This window comes from Leptodactylus fuscus, chromosome 3 (assembly GCF_031893055.1).
Source record: "Leptodactylus fuscus isolate aLepFus1 chromosome 3, aLepFus1.hap2, whole genome shotgun sequence".
In the NCBI taxonomy this organism is placed as follows: Eukaryota; Metazoa; Chordata; class Amphibia; order Anura; family Leptodactylidae; genus Leptodactylus; species Leptodactylus fuscus.
In genome coordinates this window covers 176101381-176122844 of record NC_134267.1, presented here as the reverse complement: position 1 = coordinate 176122844, position 21464 = coordinate 176101381, and the positions used below count along the sequence as shown (strand labels likewise).

The following is a 21464-nucleotide window of genomic DNA, read 5'->3' as shown; positions in this document are numbered from 1 at the left end:
ATTTAAGTCAATTTTTCCACCACTTAGAATAACAAAAAATGTCCATGTTCATGCCACACATGAAAATATCACTATCCATAGGGAAGGCACTGGATACACGTTCAGGATTTGATGGCGATTGTGATGTGGAATCTAAAATTTTAATGAAATCCACTTCCTTCAACCTCCAATATGAAAGGGGTTATGGTATCCTCATACAGGCAGAGATAAATTCAGATAGATTGTCATCTAATAAAAAATGGCTGTAGTGGTTCATGTGGTCTTCAATAGATAGATTCCTCACATAATAGATGATGTAAAACATATCAAAACACTGCAACAAAATGATACAAACAAAAATGCTGAGCTACTTCCATGCAAAACCATCTAGATCTTTACTTTAGGCTAAAACGCTTGCAAATCCTTACAATGTGGCTTCTACGGTACCATGAAAACGAAGGTCTGGACAGACCATGTGAATGGTGAATAAAACGTCCATCAAGACACACTAGGCCTATAAACATTACACATTGGCTGCTAAGATATAGACAGTCCTCAAGGGGCATCTCCAGCTTAGTGAATGGTAATGCCAAGGTACGTCACCATACAATCTATCAGTTAGCAAGGATAGGGTCATGATCCATTTTTCTGCAGAAACTCTGAGCAGTGGCACGGAGAACAGTGGTCTGCATTTAAAAGGTTAAAGCTATATAGCCAAGAACAGTGATCCGCTATAAGGGAGCAATTTAAGGCTCAATGGGAACCCCTATTGACAGAGCTCTTTTGCCTCCACAGGCATTCACAGGATCTTTCTCCAGAAGATCCAGTTTATGCTAAAACCTCCAGCTTTGTGGGGGCGGAGAGCGAGCTATCGGATAGCTGTGAGCTGTGGCCCAAAGCCATTAAATTCTTTGCTGCTCCCTGCTTTCCCTGCGTATCGTTTTCCGATCGCACAGAGCTTCCATCAGCTGCGTGACCTCACGTTTGAGGACACATTTTGAAAGTAAAGCCCTCTTGGGGTTTCCAGCTCACAGCCATCGTGGCTACACACAGAGCCAAACATGTGCTCTCCAGAAAGATGTTTACAGTCTAAATTCCAGTACAGTTCAACTGTATTACATTATGCTCAATTTTGATCACAAGTTACTAGGCAATAGGGGAAAAAATAGTCATGTTCTTAAAAACGCCCAGTCTGAAGTCTCGCTGCTTTAGCACACAGCCTTGCAAAACTTACCTTCTTCCTTAGCTAAAAATACACCACGATGCAAAATTATTCATCTCTATTATTAATATCTCATCTTCTTACTCAGATCGGTCCTACGTCTATCCAAAAAAAAAAAAAAAAAAAAAGTAAAAAATAAAATAGTACACTCCACATGTCTAAGCATCCTGGACCTCAGCTAGTGGATGCGAAGGGAACAGAGATTGACTGGACTCAGATTTCAGCTGGAGTACAGATGGGAATACACCTTAGGTAACTGCCAACCAAACATTCACTGAGCCAACAGCTATTCCTTCCAGCCCCCTATACACATGTATGCTCAGCTTGTGTACTAACGGTATGTAAGCTGATGTCAGACAACACTATCAGCTTATTTCTCTTGCGAATAATAGGAATGGATATATTGATACCCAACAATGGCTAGTCCTCCATCATATGCCATCTGGAGAGAACTGGTGGACCCCATAGACATCAGATGGCAAACACTGATCCTCATGCATGTTCTAGGTGGTGCGGTTCCATGTTGCACTCCACCATCAGACACAGGTTGTCCACTTCTGTCTATGGTTTACTATTAAGCTCATAGGCACAGCGTTGGATGGCTCATTACTGAAACCCTGCACTAGTATTACACATGAAAGTGATCATTATAATCCTCATTAAGTCTAAAGAATACTTGTAAAAACAGAACAGAAAAGCTGGCACCTGTGCTGCGAGCTCTACTAGCCGGCCCCGTGCAGTCCTTGTGCCTTCTGTAAGGGTGAGCAATCCTCGGACACATCTTTTAAAGTCTTCAGAGACGAACAGCTGTTTAACTACTTTGTAGGTGAGAAAATGGCAGGCATTGCAGGCGCTCCTAAATAGCTGAAAACATTGTACCGGGGGCAACTCCAGCCATTTATTTATACAAACAGAGTTTGGCACAACCTGCTCATAACCGAGCAAGCTTGACATTCATCACATAATGTGGAGCTTCTAAATTGGTAACATCAATCTGTTAAGCAGCTGCAATAGATATACATTGACAGATTTCATATATGCCAATGTACTCACAATCATAAATAAATTAAAAAAATAAAAAAACTCCCTCATCCGAGGGCCCTTCAGTACAGATCAGATCAGTGCCTAGCATGCATGTGTTTTCAATTGGGACCAGTATTGCTGTGGTTTACTTATCAGAGAACAAAAGGATCACGCATGTTGAAACGCAGTATGCTCGACCCTTTTCTCCTCCCCAGACATTTTCCTTTTCAGGAGAGTCGGGATATCCTCATACGCATTAGATCAGAGGATCAGCAACCTCTGACACTCCCACGGTTATGAACTATAGCTCCCAATGCGTTCCATTCACTTCTATGAGAGTTCCAAGGATAGTCAAGCATATGTCCATGCTATGGGTTGTACTTTCACAATAGCTGGAGTACCAAAGGATTCCGACCCCTGAATTACATGGTCGACTGGTTATACTGAAATCAACAGGTTTGGCGACATACAGTCACACAGCAAGTTACAAAAAACGCATTTACATACATTGGAAGTGAAATTCTAGCAGGTGGTTCAATGCTCAACAAATCCTAAATATTTGCATGGTCCTTACATAGATTAAAAGGGAACACAACACTCTCCATTCTGTATACCCAAGTTACGAAGAGAGCTCAACATTGGGTGAGAATAACGTATAGAATATAAAGAACAGAAAATCACTACAATGTAAAATACATTTACGGTACATAATTACAATTACTGAATGAAAAGTTTAGTAGAGTGAAATTTTGTGAAAAGTTTTAAAATACAGAAAGCTGGAAGGTTAGCAGCAAACCGCCAACACGCCTATTTACTTGGCTAGATGTAAAAAAAAAAATTATTTAGCGGGGAAGGATTAGATGTCTGTCAATTTAAGACCTGCTCCGAGGGCCTAGCAAAGTCAATGAGTCAGGTTGATACACCATTAATTTCATTACAATATCCCTAACCTAATCTCCGCCTTGTGTCTCCAAACTGGCCAGCGACCAGAATGCTTTGTGCCAAGGTTTAGAGTCAAGATGAATCGAGGACACGAATCCCAGAAAATGTGTAATACCGTCTAGGAATTCAAGGTCAGACTGTTTAGAAAGGGTGGAGGGTAGTAAAATACTTCATGTTTTCGTACTGAATGAGAATTTAAGAAAAAAAAAAAAAGGGGGGGGGGAGGTTGTTTAAACAAGATACACAAGTCTTGCCAGAACCTTAGGAATCCTAAAACTTCCAGATTTAACCCCATGTGAAATATGGAACAAGACCACACAAACGCCAATGCTTTAAATGGAAGCCCTATCTGATGGTAGGGATGTAAGTATTATTAACAAAGTACCATGATGTTTGGAAGATTTCTTACCTTAACCAATATATCGCCAATTCTAAACATGGATCATCAATTTTGACAGATGAGTGGGAGTCCAACAGCCCCCCTACTGATCAGCTTTGGGAGGCAGCCATGGAGCTCAGGCAATAACCACTTCCTAATCTTAGGCATTGACATCACAACCTCTTCATAGGTATGCTGGGTGTCAGACCCCCCCACTGATCTAATATGGATGACTTATCCTAAAGGTATGTCATGAATATCATAGTTCTGGAAAAGCCCTATAGGCTAAGGACCCATGATTTTTATGAATTAGCATTCCGCTCAAAGAGGCGTGTCCTTCCACAGCCAACAATATCAGCAATGAGTGGACAACTGAACGAGTTTGAAGGGACACACCCCCAACTAACTCCACCCAGCTGTCAATGTATTCAAAAATTTCTAGGAGGAACAGCAGATGAACAGTACAATACAGAGTTATAGGAAACTATTGTCTAGATTTACTATGGGGAATCCAATTTACTATAATTGCAATGTCTGGAGAGGCGATGACAGGCAGAAAGAAAATGCTCCTCTCCCCCACCCTGCCAAGTCTATATTCACACAATAAGGTTACTTGGCTATGTGCATTCTGTGATCATGGGGATACGCTACTTTTTCATAGATTGGACTGTTTGGTTCGTTTTTGTTTTTTTGACGGAGGTGAATGTGTCTGGATGAAACAATAAATAAAATACACAGGATGCAAATCTGGCTGTGAAAAACATAGCTGAAACAAGACCTTGGAACAAGTTTGCTATCCTATAATATTCCAACAATGTATCATCTTCATTGTAAAAGAAGATTTACTTAAAAGTTCTGTGCATGTCTTCTTCATCGGAAGACACACTCCATGTACATATTAATCTGACTGCCTACAGATGAGATTCCCAAGATCTTCTCTCTGGGGAACACCATTAAAGTCCTTTAAGAGCACAAACAGATTCTGAGAACCAAAAAGAATCTATAGAAACCACTACAGATATTGTATGTATATAAAAAAAACAATTGGCAATAGAATCTTCCGGAGTCTAGAACGTATTCCCCAGGTTGTGTTTAGGAGAATTATGAGAAGAAAAGACGTGTATGTATGCACATTGCTAGGAGGCAAAAACCCTGCACAGCTACTACATACTCTGAATACTAGAACAGCAGGACAATAGATGTTGGAACACATCTATGGCGAGCTGGCCGGGCGCCATTTGTGCAGTCACTCACTCACTACTGCTCTTATAGTTTTATATTCCATTCTTCAGTCTTGTCCAACATCTTACACAGCTGCCTGTACATTACATTTATGGCCCAAGACTAAAGCTACATTTCCCTTGCAATTATCTGTTGTAGCAACGCGAGAGATCTCCGATACCACAGGCTCGAAGACACACAAAAAGCGTGTTGGCTGGGCCGGGCCTGGTAGGTGATTAGGTTTCTCACAAAAGCTCTTCATGGAGGTAAAAGGGGCGCTTTCTGTTAATTTTCAGCTTTTACCCAACTACACATTTGTAAAAATAAAGAAGTATAATCCATTTAAGACCCAAACTCCCAAACGTCCACTGCTATTCAGAGATGATTCACTAAAATCAGATTCCAATGCAATGTCCTACTGAATAAAACACTGAAGCCCCGAGGATGAATAGACATTGCCACCCAATTAGATCAGAATGGGAAGGCTGGAGGGGCTTTGTGAGCGCCTGATAATAGCAAGCCTCTGCCCCAGAGATCCGGCCCAACAAAGGCCTGTGTGAAACAAGCTTTGAAGACACAATAACATTCCTTTGCTGAGTTTCAAGCCCCGCGGGCTCAGCAGCACCAAAAACAGCCACTCGCTCTTCCGTATTGAAGCACATTCCTAACCAGAGGTTCAAAGGCCTGCAAGATAACATGCCAGAGCTGCACCTTTCTGCTGGAAGATTAACCTGTTCAGAGCTGCACCACATCCCTCCAATGTACCAAACGGCACAGGCAACTGCGCTGTACACCTGTCCTCGAAAACTCCAGTATCACCTGCATAATGGACATTTATGGCCATAGTCAAATTTTACTCACATTCCAGAAAGTTACTTGGTATTTACAAGCCAAAATCTGCAGACTAAAAGTTTTCTTCCAATGACATCACTGCAAAGTCAGCTTCAGCCATACTGTCATCATGAGACAAATATATCTCTCGCTTGACCATGATGATCTTGCCTACAGTGACAGCACTGGGGGGCCGCGTGTTAGCTGCCCTTTGGCTGCCGGAGAGCTTAAGCAATGCTGACTGCAGAGACCCAGTTAACAAGTCTGAAGTGCAATAAAAGGAGACACCGATAGCACAAACAGATGATCTGAACACCACAAAATACAGGCTTATGTAATTTTCCACATGACAATGGCCCGGTGGATGGAGGAATGTTATTAGAGACAAAATGCTATATGGTTGTGGTATTAAGGCATATTTGCTAGATGAAAAAGAAAAAAAAAGGTAGAGAAACATACCTAATCCCAAAATTATTGAGTGTTTAGAACGAAGAAGGAAAAGAGGGAGGGGTAAAGTCAACCAGTATTTTCCCCTAAGTTCTAAAATATTAGGAATAGTCAGTGGGGCCAGTGTTACACCAGTATTAACCTATTACCCCGCTTCGACAAGATGCGCCAGAATTCTGGCACACTATGGGAGGCCCCAAACACCAGAACTGAAATCTACCTCAGTAAGGGAATGGTGCAAGTTTCAGTTATAACTCATTTTCTGACCCAAGTTATAGTACATTTGGTGGGCTGAGGCATCACCGCCTTTATCCTGGCCTTTTTCATAAAGTGACAGGAAAATATATGTAGCCACATCTACGTCTGAAAACTGGTCTGTACATTCCCCATTCATGGGCAGGTGCACATTTTGGCACAATAAAAATGAAGACAAAATATCACATGACAACACTAGGCCACAAAATAATTGGTGACTTTGGCACTACCACAATGTTAATGGGTTGTCTGTAATACACATTTCTTTGTAATAAATTTTTCCCATTTCTGAGGAATGGAGATTCTTCTAAAAGTGACCAGAACAGCATTTGGCCCCAGATTCTCTGTATACACTTGGTGTAAACAAGTGTGGATGTATTTTGCATTGGGAAGTAGATCGAAGAATCAACCCTTCTTTATCCCAACGTCCACAATCATGGAGAATCTGGACACTACAGTACAGCTGGTTGACTAGTACTGCCAAAATTGGATATATGGCCACTTCTGGCAAATGCTTAAGGAGCCCTGAGAGCATGTCCCTGGGGAAGGTGCCTCCTATTATACTATATGCGTACGGTTTAAGGGATTTGAAACATGGTTGTCTGGCACAACATACAATGAGAGAAGGGGTTGGGTTGATGTTAGTTCTTGGAGCTAAATTCTTCATTTACTTCCACAAACCAGGGATTGTGGTGGATGTTGTATGCGAAGGTGTGTGGCTGCAGACTGCAGAACAGACCAGAAGTGATCTTCCCAGCAGATTCATTATTAGGAGATTAAACCTTTTCATATCTGTGGCAGTAGGTATCGCTGCCGTCTGCCTGCCGAACCCTTTGTAGCAATCAAGGATTTTCGCCGGCATCTCAGACATTGTGCTAATTAGGTAACTGCAGGTGGGATGCAAATCTGCAGCTGGCTGTCAGCGTTGCGAAGCTCCGATAAAACCAGTGAAGCCTGGCACACGTGTAGCAAGAACGGACAAGCACAACCATCCAACAAATCTGATTCGTTTACTCATAAAGGCTTCGTTCCAATGTACAGTATTAGATGGCTAGTGCAGCTGGATATGCTCTGATAAGTGGGGACATTTCATGCAGAGAAGTCTATGGCCCCCCTTATATGAAACTCAGCTTGACAGTGACATCTGGATGGGAACAGAGTGGCAAGGTGGGTCAGCAATACCCAATATTAGTGAATGAGGTTCTGTTGCAGGAAAGAAAGGGTATAAGAAAATGGATGCACATACACAGCAGATACACATTAGAAACAAAAGGAGGAAGAATCGCCCAATTATGTTACATAATATGATCATGCATGGACGGAAAAAGTAAAAAGCTACATTTTTCTTTAGAAAATTGTATTCTCCACTAGAACACACTTCTACATATCACAGCAAAATATTACTGGGGAATATAACACAAAAAGAGAACATCTCCCAGCTACTTTAAGGATAAATCTCTAAAGACATCTTCTGAGTTAGTGACCTAGATCTGTCACATTTCATCAGAAAATTACACATCAATACATCTCCAAGCTCCCTGCAAATAAAGTAAACAAATGAAACGCTCATTCCCATCTCACAAGAAATTAGAGATTTATGTCGCAGAGGGCACTTTCTAGGGACACCACGTTAAACGCCACCATTTACATTCTGCTCCCTTTTTAATGTACTGGAACTTGTATTTTAAAAGACCATCGAGCCAGAGCTGGTATGAAATACAGGAACACATATCAGCATGTATCAGAGGGTAAAATGTGTTCTGAAAAACATCCGTACAACACGGTCCCTTCTTCATCAAGAAATTCACGTTCCTTTAATGAAAGTAGGCTAAACAAAGTCTACCATTCCAACAATTCTGGACCAAGACATCACATTGAACCATACTACTGTCTCAAATGGAAAGGACATAACACACACCGCACCTTTGTAGTTTGTAGACTACAAGTTATTCTCTCTGCCCAATTCTATGCCAAACCTGCAAAACTATTACATGACCAATGCCTATACTGAGTCAAGAAGTCTAATACACATTTTGCACCCTGTAAAACTTCTATTTGAAGCCACTGAGAACAGAACAGGAGGAGAGTGTGATCCTGGGGCAAACCATAGGCATACCCCAACAGTAATAGGTTTTGATGTAGTTGTCCAGCCATACATTTTTTCAAAGGGTCAGAATGGCACTTTTTTTTTTTTTTTTCTAAAAAAGGGATCATACTCGCTTCATTGATCCTTTTACACAACTTCCCAGGTCACTGCTGGTCTCTATCTCCTGGTTCCTCTTGACACACAGGACATGACCTATCATTAGCCAGTGACCTGACTGTGTGGTCATGTCCTATGTTGAATGGGACCAGGAAATAAGAGACCAACAGGGACCAGGAAAGTCATCGGCCACCTGTTTTCATCAGCTTTTTGCATCCATTAAATGGATCTGCTAAACGGATGTAAAACAAACCATGATGTGAATGGACCCTAAGGCTGCTATGTTATGTTGTTTCCACTGGAAATTGTATCCTAATTCCCAAGTTGAGCAAAATGGCTTCTTCTCTCCTGTGCGGCAAAGAACTTAATAATTTCAAAAGACCTCCACAATGCTTTACGATAGAAGGAAGAGCCAGCCCAAGGCGAAAGATTACCTATAAGCCTATAAGACAGAGCATTAGACCCATCACAACAGAGCATCAGGGGGCTGAAGCTGGGCATTATCCTTTCACATAACAAATCCTGCCATTATCACGCAAAAACAATCCATTGTGTTGCTGAAGGTTAATGGAGATGCCTACCTATCCACATGTAGAAGTGAAGAAGCCCAATGCTAAATGCAAACTGTAGCAGAGATCCCTTTCGCCAAAGGTCAGCCCTATTCAATCCTCCAACAGCATGAGGTACATTACATGCTGGATCAAAGGGTCAAGTTACACAAAGTTCCCATGAGAAAGGGACTAGGAAATTTGCTGTCAAGTGTTATTTACAGGGAATGTGTCATCAGATAAATGAGCTATTGTTTCTATTAGGTTTTTATTATGTTAAACATGTTTAAAAAATAAAAATAAAAATTCTCTCTGCTACTAAATATTTGCAAATAATTCCAAAATCTTCAACAATTATCACAACAGGCTGATGCTTCCAGTTCTGTAGAGATCACTATATATATATATATATATATATATATATATATTTATTTATTTATTTTATATTATACACACACATATAAACTATAAGGTTTAATAGCTATAATGGAGCAGGATGGAGACCTAACAAGTAACCTAGAAGTCATATGTGAGGATTTTGTCCTCCACCTCCCTGAGCAGACACCATATAGCAGCTGTTTGATCTAGGGAACACCATATCTATTAGAGTACAAACTCGCCTACTCCCCCCCTGGCCCCTCACACTGACATCTCTACACACATCACCGGATTTCCTTCTAATAATGAGGTAGCACATCCTCCACACTGGTAAGATAAATTTATCCTGACACATCCTAAAACCTCCCAAGCATGCAGATACCTTTCCAAAATGTCACCTACAAGCATGTCTATCGGTAACAGGGCTTTGGATGCCCCTCTATTTTTAATCTGCTGTCATGGAACTGCTGAAATATCAAGCTAATACATATCTACACACTATGGATGGTTGGCAAAAGCCTCTACATCTTTGAATGGAAATGTCCCCAACATTAAAGGAGTCCATAAGTTTTGCGCATACGTGATACGGTAAGATTGAGAGCACCAGGGCTTGCTCAACCAGACAAATGATCCCACAGAGATCAATGGGAATTTTCACTTTTGCATAACAATATTGCGAAAATTAAACTAGTGTGTATGTATAGTAAGACTGGTCAGTCCTTCGATCCAGACAGATCATAAATATGACCTTTGGGTTATCTTCTACTAATGCTCTACAGTACTTTTCCCATCCTTGACATATAGGGACATGTTCCCCGAGACTACTTTTCAATAACCCATTTGGGTCACCACACATCTGTCCATGTAAAGGAATATTTCACCCCGTAATAGTATAGAGTTAATCCATTCATGGTTCCAGACAGCAGAAAAGCATTAATAATTCAGAGGATACACACCGTCTGGTACAACTTATAAAGGCTATGTAGTAATGAAGCTTTACTAGATAAACAGTAGCAAACTGCATCTCCAGTGAGGGCTGCATTCCTTCATGACCTCAGCGGCCATTTTCCTCTTCACAACATGCATTGTGTGACTAGGTTTTCGAGGTGAATGAAGCAGTATTGAAGATAAACAGTGCAATGCTTGAGGGAGAAGCAGCAAATTTCATACCAAACCACCGACTCCTCACAAGACGAGCAGTCAAATCTTATTCAAAAGGCAATATGTGTGTGCCTCTTCCATCAACACAATTGGGCCACCGGGGGAGGGTTGGAGAATGGATCCACATTTTATCACTTTCACAAAAAAAGTTGGCAAGTTTATATATAAAAGAAAACAAAACTATTCCTAATAAAAGCAGGTCCGTTAATAGAGTAAGGTCTGGCATTACATTGCAACACAAGTTGGTGAAATCTACTTTTTACTTGTAAATGAAATACCCACCTCTATGAAATCTATATGCCTTAAGAGAAGGGAGTATTCAAGAAACAACCCCTTTAGGCGTATACGGTGATAACTTACCCCTATCTAGGACCCTCACCAATCCTGATCATGAAGGGTCTGCACTCTGTAGCACTGGTACAGCACAGCAGCCCCTTCACCAAGATTTCCTACAAAGCAGCACCCGGCCAAGTGCTGTACAGGTGAACTTTAGCATGGTCCCAGGTGAATAACCCTTTAAGGCTAAGGTCCCACATTACAGAAATGCAGCTTTTTTATTGCGTTTTTTTGAGCCAAAGCCAAGAATGACTACAAGAAGAATGGGAGATATAGAAATTACTTCTACTGCTGCTTTCTGCAGCAATCCATTCCAAGCTTTGGTTCAAAAAAACGCAACAAAATCTGCAACAAAAAAAGCTGTATTTCTGCAACGTGGGGTCTTAGCCTAAAACAGTCTAAAAATTAGTGTTTACACATAGAGGACACCTTAAATTATTATATCAGATAAGCCACATACATTTAACACATTTACAGACACCACTAAGTTCAAAGGAATCGATCACTTGTCAACAATGTTGTCCAATTTGCAGGTAGCATGTTATAGAGCAAAAGTAACTGAACAGAAAAATATATAGTTTGGTGAAAAAAGATTCAATAGCATCCATTTAAAATCCATTGAAATCTCTGCTCCAAGTCAAGGCGGTCCTCCTAGTGCATACAAAGATATCTGTCCGTCACCAGGTAGGACCACCCACTTGGCTTCTTAGAAAATAAAAGCATAGATATAAATGATTAAATTACAAATTATATTAATTCTTTTGCAAAAAAACCTATATATATCAATGTGCTCGGCACCACTCACTCTATAACATGTTACCTGCAGACCGATGCACTTTCCATGCGACAGGTTCCCTTTAAGTATTAAACATGGTGACATATTCAATGAAATCCACAAAAAAAGCAAAACAAAACAAAAAAAAAAAGCTCTTTGTCTGCATTAGATGTGAACGAATTCATAGCACTGTTGCGTCAACAATATAAGCGAGGTCTGGGAATGGAATGGCATTCCTGTGGTTTAATTAAGTAAAAAAATACTCTGCTAGATTGGCCTGCACATGGGAAACTGATATACCATTCTCAGCAGTCAATCACTTCTTTAGTCTTTTGCTGGTTTGGAAAGAGAAAAGAGTCTGGCCTGTGAACAGAGGCTCAAAAGAAGAGGATTGCAAACTACACAAAACAAGGAGAAAAACAGCATGTGACAGGTTCAGATCAATCCAGAAGTGGAGAAAACACATCAGTTCAGCATCTATGCAGCCACTTCCATGTCAAAAGCCATGAACAACGCAACAGATATCATGACCATGTAACGCTGGTAAAGCTCATTCCAGTGCAATACATCAAGATAATGGAGACTAAATGCGCCAGCCATTACAAAAAAAAAAAAAAAAGGTCTGAACTAACAGGTTTACTTATTACAATCCGCGCCATGGCATGACCAAGACGTCAATAACAACCTTCAGGTATCAAAGATTAGACTGATCCACATCCATCTTACAGCTCATGCATACACTAGTCCGCTTTTAGTTCTGTGAAAAATGGACAGTTACCATGTGCAATACGTTTTTCACTGATTCAAAGGAGTTTCACCATGAATATACTCATATTTAAAATTTATAGACCATTAAAAGTTACACATTTTTGCAAGTAAAAGGAATTAAAATTAAAGATTTTCTCTAACCATCTTAGGGGTGAACGTCTTCTGCCTTGATCAGTTACCAATAGATACGACCATGAATGCAGAAATCTTCCATGGCCCAGTCATGGCTTCCTTATTGTGGAGAGATCATCGGGTAGAAATACTACATGCATAAGAAGATAACCTGCCCACAATAAGTAAATCACAGCTGGTCTTCTAACTAGTCATGTTTGCATCCACTGGCAACCAATCAAGACAACAGACTGTCACCACAAAAATGGTTAGGGAAAATCTTTAAATCGGCAAAATTCTTCTTTACATTTGCAAAAACATTTAACGTTGATATGATGAGTTCTGGTGACAAATTTTCATTAAAGGGAATGCCCAGGGTTAGGAAAACATGGCTGCCTTCTTTCAGAAACAATGTTACATGTCAATGGGTTGAGTATACGGTATCTCAGTTCAGTTCAGATGATGTGAATGGAGCTGAGCTGCAATACCCAGTACAACCTGTGGACAGGTGTGGTGCTAGTAGTGCAGTGGTGTTTTTCTAATCCTGAACAAGCTGCAATACCCAGTATAACCTGTGGACAGGTGTGGTGCTAGTAGTGCAGTGGTGTTTTTCTAATCCTGAACAGTCTCAAGATTTTTTCTGGTTCTGTAAATCATAGTTTATCTTCATGGATGGAGCCAAGTCACATACAAAATACATATAAAACAGGTTATAACGAGTCACTTCCTCTACTTCAACTATATATCTACTGAGATCTCACAACAGGTATCTGTGCTGTGAATACTAGAGTAGAGGAGGCAACCTGGAGCATTTTGCAACCGTTCCCTATCTAGAATGGTGTTTAGGATCTTTGACCCATAAAAGCTCATTTTACAGGGGCAGGTTTACTCGATCGCCGATCGGAATCCGATCCTCAACCCTAATCAATGCTTTTCTATGGGAAAAGTCACTTTTAGGGTTGAGCCGATCTTGAGATAACCCGACCTTGATCCCGCTGGAAAAGATTGGGATCGGAATTCCATTCGTGATTGTGAAATTTACTCAATCGCCGATCGGAATCCGATCTTTTCCGATCCCGATCGCTCAACCCTAGTAGCTAGTCAACTGGTGCTTGTTAAACTGAAATTTACATGCAGCCACTATTGTACTGTATAGGGGCTACGGGGACTTCAGTCCTTATACAGTACAGTACAGAGGATACAGGATAACTGCTAAATTTATCACTGGGATCCCACCGATCAGAAGAACATTTGGATTAAACAATAGTCTAGGCCCTATACCCTAGGGGGCTGCTAAGGATATTAGGGAGCTGGATTAGACTACCACCATTAGGTTCATAGACAGGAAATGGAGCACTAGTGTGCATGCTCAACCACTATTTGGGACTTCCATTCTCATGATCGGGGGGAATGTAGGGGGGGTTGTGTATGTTCTACTGATCTAGCAGTGGATAAGGGATGACTTATTTTTACTGGGATACCGCTTCTAGTTATGTTATAGCGTAATGTTGAAATACCCAGACAAAAGTCTATAAACCTACATACATAACTAACCCCATACAAACCGTTAACTCCTCCGATCCTAAATTATTAAGCAGACTCTCTTCCAGAACCACTTCAGTCTATAGTTTTCATTTAAAGGGGAGAGATCAATTTCCAAACCGAATGCAGCACTTACGGTACTCTCCCAGCAATGGCATCCACCATCTAAGATCACATTACCTTACATGACCTTAGTTCAATAAGCCCAGTTATTTCTTCCGATGACATAGTGAACATTATTTTATCCCGCAGTATATCTGTTCACGTGATAGTGAGTGTAATGCGAGTTTCCAAGCAGAATTTGCCCAGATAAGTTATCAATAGTTATAAAGGGCATTTCACGGCTGATAAATATTGACACACTAAAGTCCAAACTTTAAGCCGCTTGTTTGCCGGAGAACAATTTCAGAGACAGGTCCAAACCAACACGGTCTGAACGTGCTGCTTTGTGTAATGTGAACACAAACAAGACTGTTTAACCGCTGAGGACATTGAAACGACAAACACGTCACCTTTACTCCCTAGCCGTCCCATTGTCATCTAAAAACCTTATATAAAAAAGACAACATACATAGCAAGCAAAAACATAGCAAAACAAAAACAAGAGGTGCAGATAAAAGCCACCTACAATGCTTTGCTGATGCAGGACTTCAGCTCAGACCGCGCACCAGTAAACATCAATTCTCTCCATATCAGACACAAAAAGCAGACAGGGTGTCTCCTGCGTGCACGCTGTAAAAGCACACACCTGCCGGCAGCCGCAGCACATGCAGTTACACAGGCCTCCTCAATTTATTGATTTTTTTCACATCGTCCAATTTGGAAACTGGTGGATTTTATTGTTATATTCCAAAGAAGATAGGTGATAAAAACCTTGCAGGGCTGTGAAAGAGTTAAAACTAGAAGCTCTAGCAGCCACAATCTCTGCATTATTTTGGCGCCACACGTGGTGCATTGCTGTTTATGCAACTGGGGGAGCTTTTTGTTGTCAGCTAAATTCAGTGGAGCCAAATGGGCTTGCAATGGCAAATGTTGGCTGCTCAAGACAATGTAAAGACTTAAAGACCTACAAAAACAAGAAGCCTATTCAGAAGGATGAAGAGTAAACAAGTTGACACACAGAGGAGCATGCTTCTGCCAAATGGTTATGGAGAAGCTTGGGGGTTAAGCGGATGTGTGCTAATAAGAAGGAAGAGAGGGCGGGATGGAAGCAATGAGCCCATGAAATGACAGGTTCCCACGCTCTAATTTGTTCATTCATGAAGCTCTGATGGTCCACTAAAGAAATGTGCAGAATTACAACAACATCTTCATGATCATCCCATTACCTTGCATCTGTCCTTAGTAACTTACAACATTCACATGTACTGTCACTTTAAGAGTGAAAAGCAGTAAGTATGTAGCACTCATGGATGACACAACGTTACAATGTCAACAGAAAGGAGAAAGTGGATATTCTAATCGGAAACGGCAAAAAGCCGCAATTAATTACAGAGAATAATTGGCGACTGCGGAGAATAAAACAATCACATTAGTGACGGAATTTCCTCTAATTGGGTTTTCACCGTGCAATTAAACTCATAAGAGAACTGATATGATTCCAAGCAAAACCCATTAGGATTTAGTTTTTAATAAACTTCTGGAACACCAATAGGCATAATCTTAGGAGACCTTGTAAAGTGCAAGAAAGTGAACACCCTGGGCTTTATGTTATCTATGTAAAACCACAGCATATCAAAAGGGAACACTCAGTAATATTTTAGGATTGACTTCTCACATGTAGGGTGGTCTCAGTCAGACACAAAGACGCGAAACAAAGGGGGCAGGGAAAGCTCTAATGACTGCTCCTTACAACATCAAAGCTGGAGCACATGGCCCAAGACTGACATTCTCCAATAACCTCTACTCTGTTACCTACCCTCTAGATACCAAAGCTATGAGGGTAACATGCCACCAACAGGCAAACAAGATTCCTGACCTCTAGACATGAGCTGCCTCACAAGACACAAGGTAATGCCGCAGTACCACACATGCCTCACCCTGGTAAAATAAAACACGTGGCTTCAGCACAGGAACTTTCTACAGTATCACACGTTATGACCGAGTTAAGTAATAACAGCGGCAGCAAGGAGGAAAAGCAGTACACACAATGCAACAAGGAAGGTACAAAGACAAGTCTGCTACATAAAAGCAAAAAAAATACTGTATATATATATATATATATATATATATATATATATATATATATATATATATATAGTTGGGGAAACACAAAGGTAAACCAAATGACTTATTTTCAAGTCAAAGTACACCAGATAAGAAAAAGCACTCAATATATGAGCTGGATGATTGTGCCCCACCTTTATTGACCTCTGTCACCACATGTACAACAGTGAAGCTTGCATAATGTGTACTATTACTGATCAGTTTACAAGTCTGACACACACAAAAACAAACAAAAAAACACACAGGATTGAGCAACATGTCATAGGATATCCACAATCTATTAGCAAGCAAAAACAGAATAAAAAAAATCTGCAATATTATGAAACTTTACCAATATACTCACTCGACTATTAGTTCTGATACAGTGAGGTATGGACTCTCACAGTGAGCAACAGCTTAAAGTTGGGGAGAGTATAGCAACTAGTTACATAACAACAGTAACAACCTGTAATGCATATATGGTACCCAATGAACAAGACTTCTATACTTGATCTGCAAATATTTCAAGGGTTCAGCACTGTGTCACCTACCTTCTGTCTCTGCCTGGCTCCTGCGTTCATCCAACTTGTGGAAAGTGATGCTAGCATAAGCACTCAGATCATCTGAGGGGTGGGTGATCCCAGTCTGATGGGGGTTACAATGTTCCAGGCCACTAAAATCTTTAACTAGATCCAAATCAATGTAATTGAGGCCATTATGATGGTGATCTGAAGGTTGCTGTGACTCTCTCCTAACAGGGTCTCCAGGCCTGAGCCAGACATTCTCAAATGAAGCAGAACTATGTCTCTTTACATCATCGCCAGAAACAGGTCCAGCACTCACTCTGGCTGTGGTAGGGGTAGAAGAAAAGGTCTCAGAGCTGTGTCTCCTCCGACCCTGTGGGTCACCTGCCCTGACAACTTTGGCACTCTGGTTGCGGTTTGGGCTTAGGCTAACACGGGTAAATGCACTTGGGCCAGAGCCCTGGCCCAGAAGAGAGCAGGAGGTTTCAGCTAGACTTGTATTTCCAGACGGTGGGGGAGCAGGTAAGTTATCTGGGACTCCAATTGTCATTTCTGCATAATTGCTGTTACAAGATGGAGAAATTGGTTTGGGAGTGGTCCTAGTAGGTGGTAATTGACTGTAGTCTGAACAAAGGGGACCAAGTTGCATGCTCATATAGTCCCTCTGAATGGGCTTTCCTCGAACAGGCGGACGACTACTACATATGTCTGTTGAACACACAGTACTGACAGGCTTACATGAGGAGTAAGCATTTTTTGCCCTCCAGTGCTTGAGGTCCATGTTCATGTATTCAGATAAGTTCTCTCTCTGAGGAACCACTCTGCTCTGCACATAAGATGGTGAATGTATTGAAGATATTAATCCCCCAGGGAATAGCTTTTCATTGAACTCTATGTTCACGTACTCCCCAGGGCTCTTTGGCTCTGGAGGTAATGCAGGTTCTCGAGCCCTAGGCAACGTGCTGGCCTTACTGCTACTCTCTAAAGACAACCGGGTGGGTCTGGTCAATCTGCTACTCCTTCCTTGGAGACAAATTTCATTTTTCCGACTTTGCTGGGTTTCTTGTCCTCCAAGACTATCACTGCTTGTGGAAGAAGAGGACGACTCCTCAGTGTATAGAGGATGACCTGAGCTTACAGATGTGCGCAAGTGGCCATCTTCGTTCTTCCTGTGAACATGTTTAAAGGACCTTGGCAAAGAAAAGTAAGAATAGACAGGTTTGGATGGCTCTTCAACAGAATTCAGATAGCAATCAGGAGGAGTGCTAGTAGTTGAACCACTAGCTGGTGACATATTGATATAGTCACTGCAAGCCAATTTGCCATCATTGCTCTCTATGGACAATTTTGGGTTGGTACCATTTGTCCAAATTTTGCTGTAGTTACAGCTGTCTGGAGAGCAGCTGCCACTGGGAGACATCATCATATATCCATTGGAATCCACCTGTGTATGTCGTCTTGGATTAATAATCTGCTGTGGGGCTGATACACTCTTCGGACTCATGGGCATGTAGTCACCATTTTTAGTAGGCACAGGAGCAACACCTGGTGACATTGGCATATAGCCATCATCGCTGTGGTTTGGTCTGTTATTTTCCAGGTGGTGGAGATCTAGGCACTCTTCTGGATATGAGTAAGTGGGCACAAAAGCAGAGTGCCTAAAAGATGAGAGGCGCAGAGGATAAGAAGGCATCATCTCAGTGTATTCTTCTATTGATGACTGTGAAGGGGTCTTCTGATGAGAAATTGTGGGTGGTGAAGTACCTGAGGAATGAGTCCTCTTTCTGAACACTTTGTCAAGGTCTGAATTCTCCTCAATCCTGCTTGACTGGTACCTCTGCGGTGTGCTTCTCTGGATCAGATTGTTGGTTTTGCCCATGCTGATGTAGTTGTTCAAGTCTTCTTCTCGAGCTGGAGGCGTGTGCCCTAATGAATCTGGAGTCACACTCCGGAAGGAGCTCCTAAAATCACACGGACTGGATCCATACTCATCAGAAGAAATAAAACCGCCATCACTGGGGGAACCTGAAACTGAGGCACTGGATCTCCGTGGACACAAACAGTCAGAAGTGGATCCGTGTCCACTGGTGCTGCTAGAGGATAAACTCACAGGACTTGTAGCAGAGGGTGAGCAACGACTTGTCGGCATGGGAATGGAGCGACTATGGTTAAGAGGTGGGTGAAGTCGAGAGCTACCCCTATGCCGATGTGACTGGGCCCTGCTGGCACTGGGACTAACTGGACTGCCATCCATTGAGGCAGGTCTTGACATTGTACCCTCTCCATCGCTTGAGGCTCGAACCCTGAATGAAGATGAAGATCCATGTTTTCCGGTTCCTCCTGCAGGAGATGTGGCTGTAACACTTTCTGTGCGAGCTCTCCGGTTTAGCCCAACTTGGCTTGGTGGAGGATGGTTGAGGTGATGCCTCCTAAGAGGCACAGAAATAGGGTTGGAGCAATTAGAAGATGACTGACTCTTACTACGAGGTCGAAATTCATCACTCAATGCTTTCATAGCTTCGAGGATAGTCTCATGCATATTCTGCGCCACCACAGAGTCATCCACCTGCATCCAGAATTCACCAGCCCCAGTAACTGCAGAGCGACCAACTTCAATAAAGAAGAAATTTTCCGAATGACCACATCGGCGGATGTTCATGAGCTGCAACACTACTGCGGCCGCATCCGAGTTAAGTTTGACCAAACTGATTGTTCGGTGAGTCAGGCACAAGCGGTAGATTCCAACAAGATTTTTGAGCTGCCCCAAACCCTTTGGCTTCATAATTACTTGCCACACTTCCTTGAAGGCCAGGCCTGGGGGGTTGACATCTCCATAGACATCTTCTCCATTAACGCCATCATGCACCCCATTGGCAGCTCCTTCACTGTAATGATGGTGGTGATGAGTTTTGCCTCGATTATGCAGGTCCACTATAGCTTGGTACCATCCCTCCTGCTCTTGTTCACAGTCAGCAGCAATGGCAAAACACTCGTCTTTCGTGTACAGGGCGACTAAATGTTTGTTCTTTGAATCCGCCCTCTTGTTGATATTAAAGCAGCTTTCCAGTGGAATGGACCTTTTTGGGGCCCCAGATTTGTGCCTCCACTTTTTCTCATTCTCATAATACTCCAGACGGGCTAAACCCGACTCGCTGGCAGCTCGGAGCACGAAAAATCTTTTGTGCATGCTCTTAGGTTTCCTAAGGTAGCCTACCTTCTTCACATCAGAGAAGTTCTCTTGAGGTGGAGGATCTGTGGGGCTGGCCATGGTACCAAAGTATAAATAATAGTACAAAACCAAAAAAAAAAAAAAAAAATGTAGTCCTTGTAAATAAAGTCACGAGGCAAATTCACAGATCATTCAGCACCACTGTGGAGGGGTAGAAAAAGCCGCAGTATCGTGCAGACTGTGCAGCAAGAAGATTACGTCCACTTTGCAGAGTTGTATTTCCCTTGGATCAAGAAATCCAGCGAGTAGCAGAGCCCAGCAGCAGCAGCAGCAATAAGCCCATTGTAATCCTGTGCAGGGAGCCTTGTCCACAGCCGGGGAGCTTCATCGTGGGCTGCATGTGTCTGCAGAGCCGCGCTTCAAGTTCGCCTGCAGGTCTGGATGGATGCAAGCACTACTGCGGTATCTGGGCAATCGCTGTGAACTCGGCTTAATCCTCCCAGCGGGCTGCAGCGACCAGACACCCCTCCAATGTCACTGCTGGGAGGGGATCACTGCCTCTGTGTGTCCCCATTCAGTCCCATCGCGTTGCAGAAAGTGGCATCTGATGGGAAGAGGAGGGCAGGCAGCCGCACTCCCACCCCCGCCTGATCCTCCAACCCCGGCTGCCAACTGGAGTCCTGTCCCCCTCCCTCACTCCGGGGTGCACGACCGGACCGTGGCTGCAGTGCAGGGAGGAGGAGGGCAGGAGGTGCGCCGATAAAGAAGTGCTGAGGGGGAGAGCTGTGTCCAGGAGTTGCCGGAGTTTCTGCCAGGCTTCCTCTCTCCCCCCACCTCTCCTTGCGAAATAAACCAAAACAAGCTGTGTCTGTGTCTCAGTTCCCGGGAGCGCAGCCCCCGCCCCCTCTCAGCTCCTGCCCCCTCCGTCTCCCTCACAGCAACACAAGTAAAGAATGAACGTCACACTTGAGCTGTGCCAGTGAGCTTTCCTTCTTCTTCACCCTTGTGATAGTAGTAGAGTTAGAGTAATACCTTCTTCAGACTCTACAATATTATATAACAAGTGATAGTCCAATAATACATAGGTACAATATAATACACACACAGCCATAGTGAGAACTGCAGGTAGTATACTATAGACTTCCAGAAGCAGATTGTCTTTAGATGTTCACAGACAATAATGGGAGTGAATGAAAATCTATAGAGAAAATACACAGCTTTCCAGGTTATCTGTCTCCAAGGGGTTAAGTTGAATAATCACAGAGTACATATGGAGAACGTAAGACATAGTATGATATATACCTCAATGCATAGTGTCAGTAGCACAACACAAATATATCCTTACAGTAATGGGTCAGGTAAGTATCAGCGTCAACTATAAATCATAAGACGATAATTAACATCCATGTATGGGATCACAGAACAGAACAAGATGAGCAGTAAAG

The 21464-nt window shown here is 42.3% G+C and overlaps 1 protein-coding gene across 1 annotated transcript in view; it reads right to left on the bottom strand.

Moving 5' to 3' along the window:
• IRS1 (insulin receptor substrate 1) overlaps nucleotides 1-20911 on the bottom strand; it is a 35949-nt gene extending 15038 nt beyond the window's left edge. The window contains exon 1 of the mRNA XM_075268817.1: nucleotides 16878-20911. Within this exon, the coding sequence (XP_075124918.1) occupies nucleotides 16878-20118 (3241 nt within the window). The 5' untranslated portion in view covers nucleotides 20119-20911. The remainder of the gene's footprint in view (nucleotides 1-16877) is intronic.
• Between the last annotated feature and the right edge of the window lie 553 nt (nucleotides 20912-21464).